Source organism: Sinohyriopsis cumingii, chromosome 12, assembly GCF_028554795.1.
Source record: "Sinohyriopsis cumingii isolate HCF-2022 chromosome 12, ASM2855479v2, whole genome shotgun sequence".
NCBI lineage: Eukaryota > Metazoa > Mollusca > Bivalvia > Unionida > Unionidae > Sinohyriopsis > Sinohyriopsis cumingii.
Window position 1 is genome coordinate 30,239,597 of NC_142972.1, and position 20,966 is coordinate 30,260,562.

The following is a 20,966-nucleotide window of genomic DNA, read 5'->3' on the forward strand; positions in this document are numbered from 1 at the left end:
ATTCTTCAATGTCTGATTCTATTATTTACGTAATTCTGAAACTTTTGTTAGCGACACATTATGTTATTCCTAAGAGATACAACATGTATGAAACTTTTCGCTACAAAAATTGCTTTTAAGTGCTCCATTGTCCAGGTATTAAGTGTACTAACCGATTCTTATGTTTTATAGGTAACATCAACGTGTACGTGGGCGGACAGCAACCCAATCAAAAGCGGTCGGTTCCTTCTAACGTCATGGAAGGGCAATTCACAATTGCAGGAACGGAGGTGTTAGGGAGAATATAGCTTGGTGAAGACCCACAGATTCAAGACAATTTATCCATCCTGTTCCTTAACTATTTACAAACAAATAACCATTGACGAAATTGGAAATTAATGATGTGAATACCACCAGACGAAGAGTATCACGTTATAATGTTGTCCGACCATCTGTTTGTCCGTATGTCTGTTCCCAATTTGGATTCCGCACAATAAAAACTAGATTTCCTTACCATCTGCTGTTATTAAATGTTGTAAAGGGTTTGCGTTTTGGGGCAAGGAAGAAATCTGCTGATGTTAGTCTCAAAGGTTTATGTCCAGGACTGAAATAAGGAAAACGATTTCTACAAAATGACTTGATTAGTAATTTTCTTGACCAAACCTTGTGAGTAGCTTGCAATTAAGGTAAGAAAGATATCTATTGATTTTGTGATCAAAGATCAAATATTAAGGTCACAGTTACTCTAATAAAAACATAAGTTTCCAGACCATAGAAAAAGGAAATAAAATTTCGACAAAACCTACGTTAGTTCTGTACCACGTGTATTGAGGCCACTATGTAGACGGCTTGCATTAGAGACAGGGTTAAAGGTCATGGTCAGAAGGACTCCAAGAAGATTAAAAGATTTGAACAAAATAACTTAAGTCATATGCCAGAAACCATTACCAAATTCTGCGGATGGTTTAAATCTGAAATAAAAATCGCATCGATTTATAGGTTCGGGGTTCAGAAGTTGAATGATCATGGCCAATAAAATGAAAGAAGTAATGTGGGTTCCGCAAAATCACTTGAGTTATATGTCTTTTACTAATTTTTGTGGATTGCTTACGTTTAAGACGAGGACGACACCTGTTGATTCTGGATTCAAAAGGTCAACTATATGACCAATGAAAGTGAGTTGTACATAATAAAATGTATATTAATAATATTGACCACACGGAGGGTGTATACTATTCCGGTATTCATGTCTTGAGATAACCTGTCAAAGTGCAAAGCAGACATGTGCAACTTCCTCTAAGACGCTGGCCTGAAAAGCTTTTTATTTTGTAAAGCCAAAACTAATGATGCAAATAAGCGGATAAAACCAGGTCGCGGGCCTGTCGGTCGTAGGATGCGCATGCCTGATGTATAGGGTTCCTGCCAGCGTAATCCGCATGTGTGAATTTTTATGTTTTATCATGATATGGTATCAGAGCACACCACATCATCAAGGTCTTAAAAGGAAAGTACATGCTGCATTTTATTTATTACATATAGTCTGTATGCGATATCGTTTAAATAATCTTTACACCAGAAGGAATTACTTTGTTTGCATTTCTGCGAAATAAAATATCGGTCACCATTAGAGACATGTCTCAAAATTGGTTTGTGCTTTACAATGGCTACATGTACTACACAGCTGTGGTTATATAACTTCCATGCCTAACATATCAAACACATGATAGTCAGGCATTCATGATGCTGAAGCTAAAAAAGGAACTGATGTTTTAATGTTCTGCCTTTGTAAGAGATTATTTATCTATTGTTATAGTTCTATCAATCACATGATGTATATGTTATCAAAATTATTGCATTCACATGATTTATATATTGCCACAGATCTAGCGATCACATGATTTATCTATTGTTACAGCTCTAGCGATCACATGATTTATCTATTGTTACAGATCTAGCGATCACATGATTTATCTATTGTTACAGCTCTAGCGATCACATGATTTATCTATTGTTACAGTTCTAGCGATCACATGATTTATCTATTGTTACAGATCTAGCGATCACATGATTTATATATTGTTACAGATCTAGCGATCACATGATTTATCTATTGTTACAGATCTAGCGATCACATGATTTATCTATTGTTACAGCTCTAGCGATCACACGATTTATCTATTGTTACAGATCTAGCGATCACATGATTTATCTATTGTTACAGCTCTAGCGATCACATGATTTATCTATTGTTACAGTTCTAGCGATCACATGATTTATCTATTGTTACAGATCTAGCGATCACATGATTTATCTATTGTTACAAATCTAGCTATCACATGATTTATCTATTGTTACAGATCTAGCGATCACATGATTTATCTATTGTTACAGCTCTAGCGATCACACGATTTATCTATTGTTACAGATCTAGCGATCACATGATTTATCTATTGTTACAGATCTAGCGATCACACAATGTAATTGTTGTCATAGTTCAAGCGATCACATGATTGATATATTGTCACAGATCTAACGATCACATGATTGATCTATTTTCACAGTTCTAGCGATCACATGATTGATCTATTGTCACAGTTCTAGCGATCACAACATCATCTTTTTTTACTTTAACTCGGGGATCATCACAAATGTTCAAGTCCTAGTTGGAAAAACAGGCACAGTCGATTTAACAGTAACCGAAACTCTCGGTTGAGTGTAGTGTTTTTTATTTCAATTTTAAACTCTAACAACTTTCTTAACTTTGATGCATACAACCGCTAATGTTTTTATTGCCATTCATATACTGTCCTCTGCAATATGGATGTAACAAACACACGGTATACTCGCTGCAATTAAAAATAGTTTGATATAAAAAATTTTCATGAGCAATAGTATATCTGAACTTCATTTATATTTTCTGTATATAGTTATTTTATATCACATAATAGATTGAAAATTGTGATAGACTTTTCCTTTATTCAGTGACGGACATGAAGCTGGAATTTATTCATATCGCTTATTATTATATACTCCTTTTTCTCTGTTAATTTTATATTGTCAGACTCTTGCATTATTTTAGTATACTGAACACCCTGATTATTGCACACACGTACACGACACATGTATCTAAAAATAGTATACTATATTATGTTAGGAACTACTTTGTAAACAAACCATATACACTCATGTAGCAGATGATTTAGGTTTTAGTTTATTAGATTTGTTTGTGGGTAGAGAACTAAAACAGCTCATTCGTTTATTTGAAAGTAGAGATGATAAAGTGAATCATGTGGTTCAGTTTACTGAGTCACAAATGAAACTTTCAAACAAGCAAATGAATGAACGTGATATTCGCAATGTCCACAACAAACATGAGAGACGCAGTATTGAAATACCATTCTGAGTATTTAAACAGTTACTTAGGAGAAATGTTCGTAATTTTTCGTTAACGGGATTGTTCAAATTATGAACAGTGCTCTCTGGGGCATATAAAAATAGCATAGAAAAGTATACTGAGGGCAAAGGCTATATTATATCTATCAGAGACTTACTGTTTTATAAGTGAAAGTACTAAAGTCATGGGGAAAAATTGTAACTGAAGGATTTAGTAGAAAAGTAAGGGCCTCAGAGTCATTAAGCCAAAATAACGAAGAATTCTTATTTCTGCTGGCTCAATGGACTGTCACATACCAGCTGCTTTGCAATTTTCTGAGTTAACTCTGTTGATACGATGTTTCGGATTTAGGCTAGCGATAGATGCCTTCTAGGTGATAACATAGCTGGGGTTAGTACAAATAGCATGGAAGTGAAAAGGCATAAACATGTCTTCTTTACCTGGTAAGAAGAATTATAAAAAACATGCTTATATTTTGGCGTCTTGAATTTTCTCAAAATGTACTTTCTTAGCTCTGCACATCCGAATTAGATGAGCGATGTCAAGGTTCTAATCCTTGAATACACATTTCGAAATTGTACTGTAATTTCGACTACATTCCAAGTGCAATAACTTTCACCTTACTGCATCAAAATGAAATAAATGTGATATTCCATTGCGTGTGTTTTGATCATTTCAATTGAAAGACTTCATAGTTTTCCAACATAATCGAGAAAAAACAATCTGTTAATTTCAGACGAACTGGAAAAGCTGTTGCAATGCATATTCATTTACAATTTGACTCTCAGGCCCGGCCCTAGGCCAACGCGAACGAGGCAACCGCCCTGGGCCCTGCGCTTTCAGGGGCCCCGCGCTGCTGGCTATACACTTTTTATCATTGTGGTAAGATTGAACCGATTTTTTGCTTGGGGCCCTGCTCATCGCTTGCTTCCTTGGGCCCCGCACATCCTAGGGCCGGGCCTGTTGACTCTAAATATCAATTGTACGTAGACCAAAACGACAATTCTCTTTTTGTTTTAAACTGATGTCGAGCTCGAGACTGTATTCAAAGGTCACTGGGCGGTGCTATGCACGCATTAACATTGCTATTGTGTATTGACGAATCTATGATTGTGTTTATATTTTCGAATACAGCATAGATTAAATTACTTTGTTTCTTGTTGTGTATTTTTTATTATTAAGCCTTAGGTAGAATAAGAAAATGAGTATATAACAAAAATATTACTGCATTTGTATGGGAAAATATGAAGTAGTTTTCTCATATAAATACTCCACTCCCACAGGTCATGCAGTATTAATCCGAAAAAACTTGTTCATATTTTCCCATACAAATCCAGTAACTTATAAATATCATCTTTGCTCAATAAAAATTTTTTTTCTTATTCCCACATATTGATTTATTTCATTCCATACGTGTGACAAAACCAAAGTGACGATTGAATATTTCATCTAAATCGATTAATCAATTAAAACTCAAATCGTGCCTTATGTAATATTCTGTTTGCAGTCAAGACAAGGAGAGCATTGCGGTCTTTGATTGCTTTAAATAGAAAACAAATACAAGAACAAAACAATATAATCCAGATAGTCATTGTCATAGTCCGATGATTTTACTGTTTTACACTCTATCATGGTCGACGCGCTTGATTCTTCTAGACTTCTCAATTGAATTTAATTATTAAGATATGTATATATGAGGGGATGTACGTCTAGCCCTCCAGAGCTTCGATAATGACGGTATTTACATAGTTTGATAGCGGTAAATGCATACTGAACCGATATTCGAAATCCAAAGAGGGTGCAATACATTTTGTTCAAATTAAAAGGAATGTTCAAACTCTCTGACACTGAGATTAATCAAGTCTTTAGTCGTACGTACGGTCGGACGCGCAAACGGATAAAGAGATAGCTGTCCTCCAAAGCGAGTTCGACAATAACCAGGACGTAATAAAGTACATCGAATTCACAGTTAGGAAACGTTTTGAATGAGGCCTGAAGTTGAGGCTGCACAGCCACTAATACATTTTTGCGACCTTGATCTTGAATACAAATTTCCTTCAATTTAAGTGTGAAGTTCATATGTCAAGTGGCTGTTCCTTTCGCCCTGTGCCGCGTGATTCCCTGCATTAATATATATATATATATATATATATATATATATATATATATATATATATATATATATATATATACATATTCAAAAGGTCAACTATATGACCAATGAAAGTGAGTTGTACATAATAAAATGTATATTAATAATATTGACCACACGGAGGGTGTATACTATTCCGGTATTCATGTCTTGAGATAACCTGTCATATATATATATATGAGAGAGAGGGAGAGAGAGCGATCACTGGCTAGCTTTGGACTTTCCTTTAAATTCATCACCACTAGATTGGACCCTCTGTTAAATCCATTATGGCTAGCTTTGGATTTTCACTTAAATCCGTATATGGCTAGCTTTGGACTTTCCATTAAATCCATCAATGGCTAGTTTTGATAAATGGTGAGGATGAAATTGTCATGCATTTCCTAACGTTAATATTGTCGTTATGTTCACGCTCCGAATTTCCGCTTTTGTGCACGAGTTTGTTTAGTTAGTGTCTACGACACTTTGAGAAATTAATTTTCTTTAAATAATTGAAGTGTTCGAGGTAACTAGAACAAACTATTCGTGTAAAGAAACCATCTTTGACTGATACCTAAATATTAATATGTTGTCTTTTGTTGCAGGCCCGGATTGGGGTGGTGGTGGTGTCTTTTCTTCCCAAACCCCGCCTGTGGACTGTAAATTTGCTATTCTTACAAGATTAGGATAACGACCGTCAGCATCTCTTTCTCCTCCGGACATATCATTGACAGGCTATATTTAGTTGCTGTTCTTTTAAGTTATTCCGTCCGATGTTTTAATTCGTTCATTACAAACATAAAATGTATCCCTAGACTGTTGTCTCGTATACACATTGTTCGTTGGCCCATTATTGATATGCTTATTGCCAACAGTTTTAGGCCTAAAATCATACAGGTTGTTAACTCGTATCAGATGAGGGTAATGATATGAACAAAGAACATCCACTTCAAATAGTTATTTTTTAAAGAACTAATATGAAAACATCCTTTCAGGAGAAGAAATACAAAAATTTCCAGTGGAGATGCTTTCATTAAGGAGAAAAATATTAAAATTTCCAGTAAAGAAACTTATTTTCTCATAAATAATGCTGGCCAGTACTCTCATGGTGTTGTTCCTCTGAAAAAAAAGGCACAAAGAGAAAATTACATAACAGAAAATCAGAAAAAATAGAAATTTTGAACAAAACGTTTCTATCAGCCTTCACACCAATTACACTCTTCATGAGCCAAGTTACTTCATGATGAAATATTATATATTCTAAGGATTATCTACCACAAATCCTTAACTTAACTCAAATGTCTACAAATTGGTTTAGAACAAATGTGTTTTGCTAACTTAATAACGATAAAAAGTAATAAAAGTGATACATCAAACTACATACCTATTTGACTCATATGCATTTTATGTGAAGATTTGGATAATGTAGTTATATCTAACGAATAAATTAACAAAGCATTTAACCGATTCGGCCCCGATCCCGTCTGTAGGCGTGATGAGGTTGTACCCTATTTCCGAGCTCTGCAGCATCAAGGTCATTGAAGATACACCAACGTGGGTGGTATTACAAAAAGCAGACAGATATATCTCTAAAATGATACCAGATAATCTGGAAGTTCTAGTTGCACTACAAAATTGGACCCGGTTTTTTTTTTTTTCATCCAAAATTCGCTCGTGGTCGGAATGCGATTTTGTATCCGGATTTTAGACCTTTTGGTCTCAGGCAGACCGGTCTGAACTGCACAGAGACAGGTGATCCTTTGCAAAAACTAGGATAAGGTGGGCATTTGGAATAAAGAGCGGTCTCCATACAAAAATGATGGGTTCATTAAGCAAAAAAAAAAAAAAAAAAAAAAAAAATATCCAACTTTTACCCTTCTTTTCATGCGCAAGCAAAATAACCAATGGATAATGATGTTTCTTATACAACTAGGCATTAGTCTCATGGAAAATCTGTTGAAAGCCGATGTATTACGATGTATTCTGAAATAGCCCTCCAAATGACTTTCCTACCCACAATTCAGGCGAAAACGACAAAAATCTCTGAGGCCGAATGAGTTAAGGAAGCATAATTTACTGTATTTTTCTTAAAGCATGGGTTTCGTGAAAAATTAAGGTCAGTATATATAATTTGTTGGAGAATTAGCAAGAAACCTTCCACACGGCCATTAATCTGTTATAATACGTCTTGACTTCAATAACGCTTTTGATACTACTTTATAAACTGGACATGGCACCATAAATTAAATATTAAACTGGATTACAACTTTCCAGAGAGAATACAGTCAGTAATAAATATCCCAATCAGGGCGTTCTGCGAGCATGGTTTGCCACCTCCTTGGATAATGTTCTCTAGCTTCATCTCAGACTAAACAGGAGGCGTCAGCAGCGTCACTCCGTTCACCTACAGATAACAAAGTATGCTCACAAGCCCCATCTTCTGTGCTAGAATTCACTATGACAATAGTCGACTCGAAAAAGTCTTTCACTTGTTGCCACAAAGTTGTTCTTCTCCTTCTTCGTCAACAGCTTGGTCCAGACTTACAACACTTATCGACATGCTCATCAACAAAAACAACTGGTGTTCAATTATCATCGCTGTCGAGTACAGTGGCTGACTCGGAGAGCATCGTAGTGAGATAGCGGCCATGTTAATAGCAAAGCCCACGTCAGTAAACGTAGCAGATGCCGTCCTGCACGGTGCAAGTATGGGCTGGCTTTGTAGTTTTAATATTCCATCACCGATCCAACATAAGGTTATTTGACGCAGTTATTGAGGATACGATGGTCTTGATACGTTACTGTCGGACTCTGTCATCGAAATCTAACTGCGCGAGGTCAATAACAAAACCTTTAATGTTGAATTATTGGCCCGCTTAGGTTGATCAACATATCTCGCAAGCCGACCCAATATCAGTGTACATGCACTCTCGGAGCTCACTCTAGACATGACAGTGACATAATGAATAACAGTTTGGAGGATACAAAATGTCCCTGTTCAGACGCGATCGGAATCGACCATACGTATCATATCGCACCAGGTCAATACCGAAAATCTTCCCCATGAGTAGTTTGATGTAATGGGGTTTCTCAGCCAAAACCCTATTTTGTATTAGGACGTCAGCATGATTACCCCGTCAGATTACCCTGTGAAAGACAAAAGGAACGTAATCCGGTGTGGTATATTTTAAATTACATTTATCATGTGATGGACCTCGATACTTTCCAATAATATGACAGTGATCTTTTACACGATCTTGAGGCAAAAGCGCCCCCTCACAAATATGACATATTTCTGCTGTATTAAATTAAGCTTCCTGTTTTACTGTTAGAGGTTTCATTTTTTTTGTCTTAGTGAGTAACATCATGATGAGATCAATTTCGTTGATACGGTTTCTTATCAACCAGCCAGCAGGATCTTTACCTCTATAAATATTTATTGGTTTTGATAAAGATCTACCAACAGCACAAACGACTTTATACTCTACTCCGCAAGAAATATACTCTTGTATTTTTCATATCGATGATTTATCAGGGTTATTTTTCTGCTCCTTGCACTGGAAGTAAAATAGACTCGAAATCTGCATATATTATAAAAGGCACGTTCATCTTATTGCTGTAATTTGTAAATTGAAATATCTTTTTGTCTCACCAGGCCTTTTTCCTTATGCTTGTTATATTGACCTCCGACCAGCCCGTTAAGGTTTTCACTCACACGTAATGATTTTGATAAAACAATAAATTTACTGTTGTTTGTGATGTTCGATTGTTCATGTATCTTGGATATATCTTTTGTTAATCATCACCACCAGATACATTAACACCTGCAGGCAACAGCTGTTTATTTTGCTTTTCGAAGTTTGGAATTTGATATTCAGAAACAGGAAAGACAATCCCGCTAAAGTTTAGATTGTTAACATGACAAATTTAGTCGATACTCGATATGGATGATCTCGTGCAGGAAATAACGCTGATAATACTGCCAATTGGAAACATTTTTTATCGCCATAATATTTGACATTAATACAACATTCCGAATTTTTTATATTTTAATTGGCAATTCGACATACGAGTTACCTCGCAGTGGATTATAATTCATAGTGTGAAACTCTTTCTGTTATTTCATCAAATTTCCAACCAGAACCAGATGCAGTGTACTCATCGATTTTCTTCCATATCTCCTGAAATACATTATCTGACAACGATATTAAATCTGTCCCTGTTAGAATTCGACTAGATTTTGATGTAATATAAGGATCGAAAAATTCCTCACGTTGCTGAGCAGCTTGATAGATAATCATATCATTGGCTTGCTGTTGGGATTCCAGAGATATATTTAGCTTAGAAAGCTTAATAAAAAACTGAACTATAATCTTTAGACCCTTGTGCGTGGCAAGTTTGGATTTAATTGTTGGCAGAAGCAGATGATATAACTTTTTGGCAGAGAAATTTGCTAGTAAACACTTATAAAATCGCCAACTGTTATCAAACCCAGCAAATGCGGTTGCAATTTTTCTAAGATGAATCATTCCGTCGAGAATAGAATTTTCTTTGCTATATCGGCAAGATTCAACATCGCTATATCTACTCTTTTACATTTCTCTAATAGTACGATACGAAAATATTAATTAGAGAAACAAAACTGCAATTATTAGAACATTAGCAGATCTATGCTTAGTGAACTTGAAACAACGGTTAGTGAGCAGGAGATATTCTACATTCATCAGAAGTACAACTTTTATGCAGGAAATATGCTTGGAGCGGTGACTAATCTTAAAATTAAATCTTCGTTTGGGATTAGAATTCCGGATGGTTATAAGATAAAAGTAAAATCGGAGAATGATGATAAATATACTGAAATGTTAATCAAGGACTTCATTTATTCGTTGTTTTGTGATGAGATTCCAACGGGGATGAGAGTGTATCAGGTAAATGATCAGGTAACTCATAATAACATCCCAAACTTATCTTTGCAAGATGAATTTCATCCACATTCGGTCTATGATTTTTACGAGGCAAATGATAGGTTACTGCATTTGTATGGGAAAATATGAACGAGTTTTTCGGATGGAGATATTGAACGGCCTTGGGAATGCAGTATATCTATCCGACGAAATGAGTTCATATTTTCCCATACAAATGCAGTAACCTTGTTATTATATGATCATTTTCTTATTCTAACTAAGGCTTAATTATATAAACAAAAATACACTACAAGAAACAAAGTAACTGAATGTATGACGTATTCCAAACTAAATACACAAGCGCAGATTCATTATTACACAACAACATTATTAATGCGCAGATAACTCCGCCCAGATACATTTGAACTTAGTCACGCGCTAGACACAACTTTGTAAGAAAATGGCGGCTTGGTCTACTTAAAATTTAAATTTGGAGTCATATTGTGAATAAATGCGCATTAAAACAACTTTTCCATTTGATCTGGAATGAATAAATTTAGGTATTTTTGTCGATTCTACAAAATGACGTGATTATGGACTGGATTTATCTGTGTCAATAAAGTACCTCGGATTTCAGCAGCGTGTTGACATCTGCAAGTGTGTTTCTGTTCTGTCAGTCAATGTTCGAAATCATAATGTGGGAAAAATATGAGGTCTTTTAATTGCAAGTTTAAAAAAGACGCTATGGAATATAATGTTTATTTCATTTTCAGTGCAGTAAGGATGATTTAATTGCACTTGGGATATAGTCGAAATTACAGTACAATTTCGAAATGTGTAATCAAGCTTGAGAACCCATGACATGGCTCATTTCATTCGGATTTGCAGAACTAAAAAAGGATTTTTCGAGGAAATTCAGGATGTAAAACTGTAAGTATAGTTTTGCCATTCTTATTACTAGCTAAAGAAGACAGTATATGCCTTTTCACTTGCATGTTTTTTGTAGGGACCCAGTAATTAAATTAATTATGGCGTCTATCTCTCCTAAATACGAAACATTGTAACGAGAAAGTTAACACGGAATGTGTCAAAGCAGCTGGTATGTGGCAGCCCACGAAACATTTGCTTTTGTTCATTCAGAAACAAATTTAATCAACCAAAATGTAAAGCGCATACTACGTGAGTACACATGATTTGTTTATAAAATAGTTCCTAATACACTTCTGGGCAAAGTGAGTGCAAAATGAAGTGAGCGCGGGGGCAGTCTCGTGAAATACTGAACGATTTTGACAATGTAAAGTTAACGGAGAAAAAATGAGCATATAATAATTATAGGTTACTGTATTTGTATGGGAAAATATGAACGAGTTTTTTGGATGGAAATACTGCACAACCTTGGGAGTATATCCATCCGACAAAACGAGTTCATATTTTCCCATACAAATGCAGTAACCATTTTATTATATGCTCGTTTTTGTTTAACTACCTAAGGCTTAATAATAGCATACATTACAAGAAACAGTGTATCTGATTTATGCTTTATTCCAAAATAAATTCACAACCGTAGATTCTTCAATACACAATAACAGTATTCATGAGCACATAGGTCCGCCCACCGACCTTTTAACTTCATAGCGCTCCGTGCGCTCAGTCACTCATTTGAAAAATAAATACCATTTTGCTCTATCTGAAATTGAAATTTAAAGTCATATTATGAATGACTGCGAAATTGAACAAAGTTTTCTGTGCTCGTCTCGGCCTCTAAATCCAAATATATTTGCAAAAAAGTAGACGAGGGATAATTGCAAAGCAGCTGGCGTGTGAGAGCCCATTTCACCGGCTGAAAATAAAACTTCTTTGTCATTATGGCTTATCGGCTCTGATGCTCTTGCTTTTCTTCCAAAAACAGCCTTCTTCAGTTGCATTTTTGTTAGAATTTAGTGCTTCGTTTGATTTCTGAAATGGACGGTCTCTAAGAGATACTGGGTACCCTTTAGCCTTAACATGTCATTCTGTCCTATTTCTTATGGAATCTAAAGAGCATGGCTCATACTCAGAACCACTGGCTTTGCAAATCCTTATAAACGTATCGGCTAAATACGTATTTAAATGATCCGGAATTATATTTTCAATGCAGCGTGTCTCACGTTTGTTGTCATACAGCCATCGATGCACATTTCGGATATCACGTTCAGTCTCCTGCTTTGTTGAAATTTTGTTTTGTGATTCCATGAATTCATCTACATTGTCAACTTTGGCATCTCTACTTTCAAATGGCTCAAACGGCTGGTTTACTTCATCCACAGACAAATAAAATAAATTAAAAGTGCTGGCGTCTGCGTCCATTGTTTGTTTACAATAGAAAGTAGTTCCTTTACGCACGTGAATGTTATATGTGTATTGATGCGCGAGTTCAGTATCGGGTAATATTGCACGATTCTGAAAATGTAAAGTTAACGGGGAAAAAATGAGCATATAATAAATTTGATTATTTAATGGTTATGGTCAGAGATTCTAACACCGGTTATATTAACTATCTCATCGTCTTTTGCTTGAGATATTTCATGGTCAGATTCCTAATGGATTTGTGATTGATCACAGAAACGGAATCAAAACTGATAACAGACTTCGGAAACTTAATCTTATTTCACAGAATGGAAACGTATGACGAGGTAAGGGAGTTAGGATTAATTTTAAATAAGCTTCTCCAGTGATACCAACTAGCTTGGAGACAAAAGAAGAAAAAATATTTCCTTGTATTTCAGCAGCTGCAAAATATTTTGATATTTGTGCAGCATCTGTCAAACGTGTTACAGACGCGTTACAAATCTGTCAAACGTGTTACAGACGGCGTTACAAAATCCGCCGTTCTCATTATTACCTTTGATAGAATCTTCTTTCAATATGAATCACCAGCTATTTAAAATATTAGCGACTTCACTATTTGTCAAGCAGAAATTGAGATATTTGTTTCAGGTTTCCTTGTCGCATTCGACTAGGATTTTCCATATCGAAGTATGTGATCAAGGTCTATGCTGCTGCGTAAGATCAAATTATGTTTTTCTCTTTCTACTTCGAAAGCAGACTGACACGTTGTTGTCACCACGGAACATATTTCTTACAGCCTCTTCCAGCGGATGAGCATTTATAACATTAGCACGAGTAACAAAAATATCCATATTTCATAATTAACACAAAACTGTAGCTTACAGATCCATTTTCAGAATATTTGTTAGATCTTCCCCTTGTCAAACAGCAGTGAACCCATTTCATGATGGTGTCCCTATCATATCTAACTAACTAACTAACTAACTATATATATATATATATATATATATATATATATATATATATATATATATATATATATATATATATATATATATATATATATATATATATTTTCTTCAAGTTTTGATACCTCAGAATCTGTCAGTAACACACAAACTCAGAGTAAGGATCGTATTCCAAGACAACATTCACATACTTTTTTCTTCTGTTTGATAGCTCATAAACAGTGTGACAGCGTCGAATAAGAAGTTCATGTTTAAGATTTTAGGTCTGACGATTCTTCTTATTTTGTCCGGCATTTTATTACAGTAAATTAGATAAACGTCTTATGTATAAGATGTCTCATACAAATTTCACGATAAGAATGTAAGAGGTTTACTGTGATATCGATCGTGATACAATGCATCAGCCAGCGTATCAGAATTCTTCGAATTCCAATACTGATAGTCATGAAAAACATCGCCGTGTTGCTAGAAATCCAAATACTGCAGCGCATCAGAATTCGAATGATTCCAATACTATTAACAGTCAGCACGCAAAACATCTCGAATTTGATCTAAAAATGTATTTGCTCCCTGTTATTGAGGACAAATATGCAGATGAGCCAGGTATAGAAGATGGACAAATTTATATCGCAGCGAAGTCAATAGTATAATGTAAAATATACCTCGCTAAAAAGGATTAAAATGTTTAATTTTACTGTCCCTGAACATCAAATATTCTTGGAGTTTGTTAAAGCCATTTATGAATCGTGGACATTTAGAAGTTTATGGCCGTCGAAAAAGATACAATTTGATTTTCTGTTTGTTAAGATTTTTAGCTTGATGGGAGAGAGCGCACTAGCAACAATACGATGAGAATATTTAATGTCATTATACAGGCCAGTGAAATGTAAGTTTGTCATTTTCAAATACGAGAAAATTTGCTGTGACTGGATTTGATCGTCGGATGTTATGTATCACACGATTGGATCGCTAGCGATCTGATCAAAGAGCTTTTATTTCACTTGCTGGTATCCAGCTATTAAAACTGTCGCCGTAGCCTCTCCATTTGACCAAACTTTTCTTACCTTTCCTTGCTAATACTCGCTCGATGACAAATATATCTTGATCCGTCTTTTGTAGTTACTGTTTGTAGAAACTTCCAGTAATTTCCTCCCCTGCTGAGTGTTTCAGCTTAAACGTCACAGGTATTTTTGTTAAAATTTTATCCACAAAGAATACTTCCTCGGACCATTTCGGAGTGAATCCTTTTTCAAACGTTTTTTTTTTTTCGCTAGTGATATTACAACTCTATCATCCACACTAAACCTGTGTCTTTGGTACGTATCCTCATTCGCTAGTACTGGATTATTGCTTCGTTGGGAGACATTCCTAGTGTTTGATGTTTTGTGTACAAGTTAATAGCTTTGACAGTGAGTTGCTTGTAGATCTTTTCTTTTAGCGTGCGATCAAATATCTAGACATTGACACGTTTCCCTTCATTTTCGGTTATATATTTGGTTATGTCATTTTGTTCCAGAAACTGCTTGAATTGCTTATTTAAAAAAATCTGCTCCTTGATCGGTTCACGTCTTATTAGGCTTTCTTTCTTTGCTGATTATAACCTCTCTCAACGCATCAGTTACGGTTTGTCCTGTTTTATCTGTGACAGGAATGCTAAACGCGTATTTACTAAAAATGTAAACTACATTCATCATGTACCCTTTATTATCATTGTACTTAGCAATGTTCGACATATCACAGAGATCTATTGCCCATATGTCATCAAATGAATTTGCGACAACCGTTCGTCGAGGAAACATTTTTGTTTTGTTTGTGAAGTTCATGTGTTAGAGCGCACCGCACGCACTCCATTGTCATAAATTTCATTTTTTCCAAGCCCAAGTTTATATTTCACTTCGTACTAGCTTACGATCAGTTCGTTCTCTTATTCCACTAGGTTTCATATTACTTAGCCCGTCAAGCATAATACGGTCGCAACCAGATTTATCGTTTTCGTTGTCACGGTAACATATGTCAAGACGCATTGCAATTTCGTCGACCTGATTGTATGACTCTTGACCTTTTAATGAATTACCATATTCATCAAGTTGCTTATAGAACGGATTCCAGGGTCCAGTGTACTTGTGAAATTGCAGGGTCAATCCATTGCTGGGTTTCGGTAATTTACCAATTAACTTGTCAATATCGAAGCCAGATCCGATTACAGCTCGGTGATTATAACACTGGCAATAAGTTACTATTTTATCCTGCTCTATACAGAGATCGGGGTCAGCTTTACATGTACACAATTTGCATGCAAAATGGATTTGCATTTTGTTATAATTTAATTGTCGACTAAAACAGTATTAGTAATTCTTGGCATTCCCTGATCTCCAGGTAATAGTGAGTCACGTTTGAGAAACATACTCTTTTTCTTGCCACAGGCAGCACATATACTTTACAGCATTAGTCTGTTATTGCTAGTAGTTACATGGTTTCCTCTGTATTTCCGTTTAACGTCTGCATTTCAAGCAATACGTGGCAATTTTTATATTTGCTTGTTAGATAAAATTGCAATTTTCTCGTTTTCCAAGCCCGGTTTAGGTGTAAATTGTAATATAATTTTCAGAAAATCACTATCGGAGTGGTTTGCATTTGTTTTATAAAAATAGCACAATAATATCCACAAACTGCAGTTCCAACTGGCTGAAAATGATCAGAGTAATTTTGTTTATATATACTTGGACGATAGCACGTACTGTTCGATAATATCACTTCGCGGCAATCCAAACGAATCAAAATAGTTCTTTTTATAAAGAGCTATGCAGTGAGTGCCAGATCCTTCGTTGAAAGTTCGAATATTTATAACATAATTTTGATTTGTCTGTAGAGAGCTCTAGGTGGTGAATGGATCGCCAGCTGTAGGATTCTTCGAATTGCGAATTCATGTTTTAAAATTATTCCTTGAAATCCGCTAACATCGTTAAGTTTATCTAGAATCTCAAAGTTGTTCAACGGGGACGCTTTCAACGTCTGGTACCAGGTAGCATTAATCCTCTCCCACATCCTATCCCAAGCAGACTGGGGAGTAGACTTCCCGCTATGAATCCACCTTGGACTGCTTTCCGGTTCGTCTTTGCGGTTCTCTGTTTGCTTTAGTTGTTTCACGTTTTCTGCTGCTGTTTTACGTTTCTAAACGCTTTGTGTTTTGGGCATATTTTATTTTTAATCGTTAGAAAAAAATAACTAGATTACTAACTGTTTCATACCGTCACCGGAAGCATCCTTTTGGTCGCCCCGGATATCGCCTCCCCCAGGCAGCAGCTATCCACAGGGTGCCTAGTGCTGCTAATAATTGGGGTTGTACCGTTTTTGCAACAATTGCTAATACAGCTCCCAGAAATCCTCCAAGGATCGCCTGCGATCTGGATATTTCAGCAACTTGCGCTACTGATACTTTATGATTAAAGGTGTTTCCAGTCGTATTTTATTGATTTGCCGCTGTGTTAGCATTAGTTTGGCCAGCACTCGGAGTTCCAAAATCTATCCTCAGCGAAACAGACTGTCGTTTAACAATAGCTTGTGTAAATGTTTTAACTTGTCTCGGCGATAAATTCACTTCATGTATATTTTATTTCATTTCAATTTTTTCCTTTCGTCTGATACAATTTATACCGCGGTCATTCCGCCGCTTGTTAGTGGATCAATCCACGTCTGCTGTAAAATGCTGTACATTTCAAGTGCAGAGGACCTTACACCTGGTAGTCAATCTCTTGCTAGCAAGAAAATCAATACATTCCGCCGCTTGTTTGATAATGTTGTACCGCACATACCAAATGTATTGTGTAGAGCACTTCAGACTTGGACGGTCATCCTGTCCTTTGTAGAATCTATCAGATACAATACGTGTCAATGTAACTTCAACATCACAATATGATTCAATAGCTCGTTTGCTATGCTTACTGCTTATCAAAGTGAAATATCAGATAAAGTGTTCTTAACTCTTCGATTGAAATTTTAGATCCACTATCAGCATCCGGATATTTTTACATGGTGTTGTTGTTATTCTCTTCGTGTTATCAGTCGAATTTGGTATTGCAATTGATAAATTTTGTTTTGTTCAAAGTATATATTTTTCATAAATGTTGTCAACATCGCTTCAAGTTCGATTGCTTTATCGATAGATGGAACGATTCGTGGAATCCACAGTACTAGTCGTGAAATTACAAACTGGTAATTTGGATTGGCATCAGCACCAGCTCGCATCAGACAATCATTTTTTCAGCTTGATTAAGTATAAGCGTATGTTTGATACCACGAAATACTTTATTATAATCTCTGCAAAACCGGAATATTATGCTAAGTGGAAGCATCATTGTTATGTTTTTGGAGCTGTTTGTGAATTTTCGTCATTTAGCATAGCCATCATTACGTAAGATGTTTTTAACGCGCCATATTGGTATTATTTGATTAACAGCAGCTAACATTACACCTGGTGCAGCAATGCTACGAGCTCTTACAAAAATTGTCTAAGTGTACCCCTTACAGTGGCAGCATTAGCAGCTAAATCTGGTGTGGCTATTCCTATTTGTGGGGTGATACCAATCAAACAATTTCTTACTAAAACTAGATCTGCTGCAGCATCAGCTCCATTATCAATCGGATTGTAAAGTGGAATAAATTCATTTGAAACAACCTCTCCGAGTCCTGTATCTTTAAATTAAAAAATATTTGTTACAACAGATCTAGAGTAGTCGTCGCTGAACGAAATTACGTTAAGAATATTATATGCAGCTGGTAGGTGTATTGAAATATCTTCTACTCTTTGATTGGCGAGCTGATATCTGGCACTTTTGAATAAACTCAAACCATTGTTGACTAACGCTACTTCAATATTGGCACTAATCGCAACTAGAGAATCAGCATATATCATTATTTGTCCCTGTACTTCAAGTACGGCTTTGTGCGGCAACAAAAACACGTTTCGTCTCTTCTATTAAAAGTTCGTATACCTGTTTTGTTAGGTTTGTTTGAATTTTCGTCGACATACTTAACATATTCAAATTCTGTTGTTGAGTTATCTGTTTGTATTTCTTCAGTCAGGTCAAGGTAGTTTTTGATACACATTTTTTTAATTAGTAATTGTTAGACAAAATCGTCAATCGCTCTGTGGTTTGAGGTTGTAAAAGCACCCACTAGAACGCCGCAAAATATGGTCGAAGACTAACACTTCGAGGTCTCTTTTTTATTACTAATTTTCTAATAATTTCATAGCCGGGCGGATGTCGCAATTTTTCTTTTCGTTTTTATCAACGCTTTAGTAGTTTCTGATGTTGGTGATATTTCAGAAATTACTTGTTTTATATTCCTAAAGCTTGGCACCGACGCCGTTGGCAGATCATTTTGTGGTTGGTCCTTAGTTTTATCAACAATCTTCTGTCCAACAGCTGTACCCACCTCAAGGGAGACTGCTGTGGAAACAGCTGTTGATGCGTCTAACGCAACATGAGCTAGTTTCTTTGCAATTCCAGGTACATTTTCAATTATTTTAGAGAATATATTGCCAAAGAAGCCTTTCTACGATATTTCTGTGATAAAGGTTTAGTTGTTTCATTTTGTTATACAAAACTGCCTGATAAAATGTATCCTGGTCAGAATAGCTGTGGTGAACTAGCTCTAGTGTGCTTGCTGACCGACGTCAAGTGCAGATAATATGTTATAATTTCTTTATTGGGATTCAACTGCCGGGCGATTGGTCAGTCATTGTCATCGTGATAGAAGATATTTGATTTCAACACTAGCATGATAGTACATTACCTGTCTTGTATTTACTTGCATTAACGATCCAGGTCGTACATCAAGAGAAAACCTTTAGATAGTTTGACCTTGGCTACCACGTGCTGTATACGTCCCGCTAGCAATTGAGCAGCTTATTAAAATCGAATTTACTTGTGTTATATCCACTTGTGATTCACCCTCGAATGAAACTAAAGCACTCTGCGATTCAGAACCGTATTGTTTTCGAGCAAAACCTAACAATGGCCGGATGCTATTGGCAGTACTAAAATGAATAAGAAAATTGTTTTTCAAGTTATTCTGGCACGCAGTGTGTTATAGTTTGGAATGAGCTCAAAACTGTCTGATGCAAATTAAACTTTAGCTGCAATCAATAACTTTATTGCTTTATTTAGACCTGTAACGTTATAAGCACCTTGTGGTTATCTTAACAGAAGCCTAAGCCCGCCAACTGGCTCAATAGTTTGAAATGTAAAATCGTCATTCAAGTTAGTTCTGATATTTGCCATAGCATGCCAAGCAGTAGCTGATACTAGTCCTGTTTCGTATTGTTTAGGGGTCGTTTGCGTTCCTGGGTCAAGTTCGATTGGTGGATTATAAAAACCAGAGACGTTTGCAGTGTCCGATATCGTCTGCGATGAATCAAGCAGTAATATTGCTGATAAGATTCCTATTTTATTTGATAGATAAAGCTGAACTGCTAGCAGTTTCTGTTTTACTGTTAGCGAATCAAATCGTAACAAGATCGTTGTGTAAAATATAATATTCATTGGATGTTAGATAACCGTTTGGTCGCAAATTATCTAAAATTTCAACATTTTCATTATCGATTTTTGTGCTCGTATTTCCAGCTTCGTTTGATGCTATTAATTACATCAGTCGATCAACTATTTCAGCCTGGGATTTATAGAACTTCAGACCATCACCTATTTATTCAGGTATTTCCTCTGGAACACGTTTATCACGCCTTTTAACAGTGTCATTAAATAGCTGATAAAATGTCCCTTTGTATGGAAATTCTGGTTCCATAATTGTTAGCAGTATAAAACATACCAGCAATGAATCTAGCACGCATTTTTTTTTACGAATGTAAAAATTCTGCTTCAGTTTGTTCTTCGTTAATATTTTTGTTTAGCTTGTAATGCTGCATTTTCAATTTCTTTTAAGAGTTTGAATAAATGTATTGTATTTATCTGCTGACCATTCGCAAACTTGATAAACGTCATGTTGTTCCCAGAAATATAATCTTTAAAAAATTATTATAATCTTGTGATATTCCTTCTCTGGCATATTTTCTATGAAACATTGTCTGATCCTCCCTTAACATATTTGTGACCATAATATCAGCAAAGCTTTTCTATCCCTTGCTAACTCCTCCTGTCGCCTCATTGACTCAGATACAAGAGTTTTTTTAGTTCTTTTGGATCTCCAATATTTTCAATAATTTTGCTGCAGCTTTTTTCTGTCCTTCTTCAACTAAGCCAAGT

The 20,966-nt window shown here is 35.7% G+C and overlaps 1 protein-coding gene across 2 annotated transcripts in view; it reads left to right on the forward strand.

Annotated features, from left to right (window-relative positions):
• LOC149786179 (uncharacterized) overlaps positions 1-4,521 on the forward strand; it is a 91,860-nt gene extending 87,339 nt beyond the window's left edge. For both annotated transcript variants that reach the window (XM_089976535.1, XM_089976536.1), the window contains exon 13: positions 172-4,521. In XM_089976535.1, the coding sequence (XP_089832661.1) occupies positions 172-287 (116 nt within the window). In that variant the 3' untranslated portion in view covers positions 288-4,521. The remainder of the gene's footprint in view (positions 1-171) is intronic.
• The last annotated feature ends 16,445 nt before the right edge of the window (positions 4,522-20,966 follow it).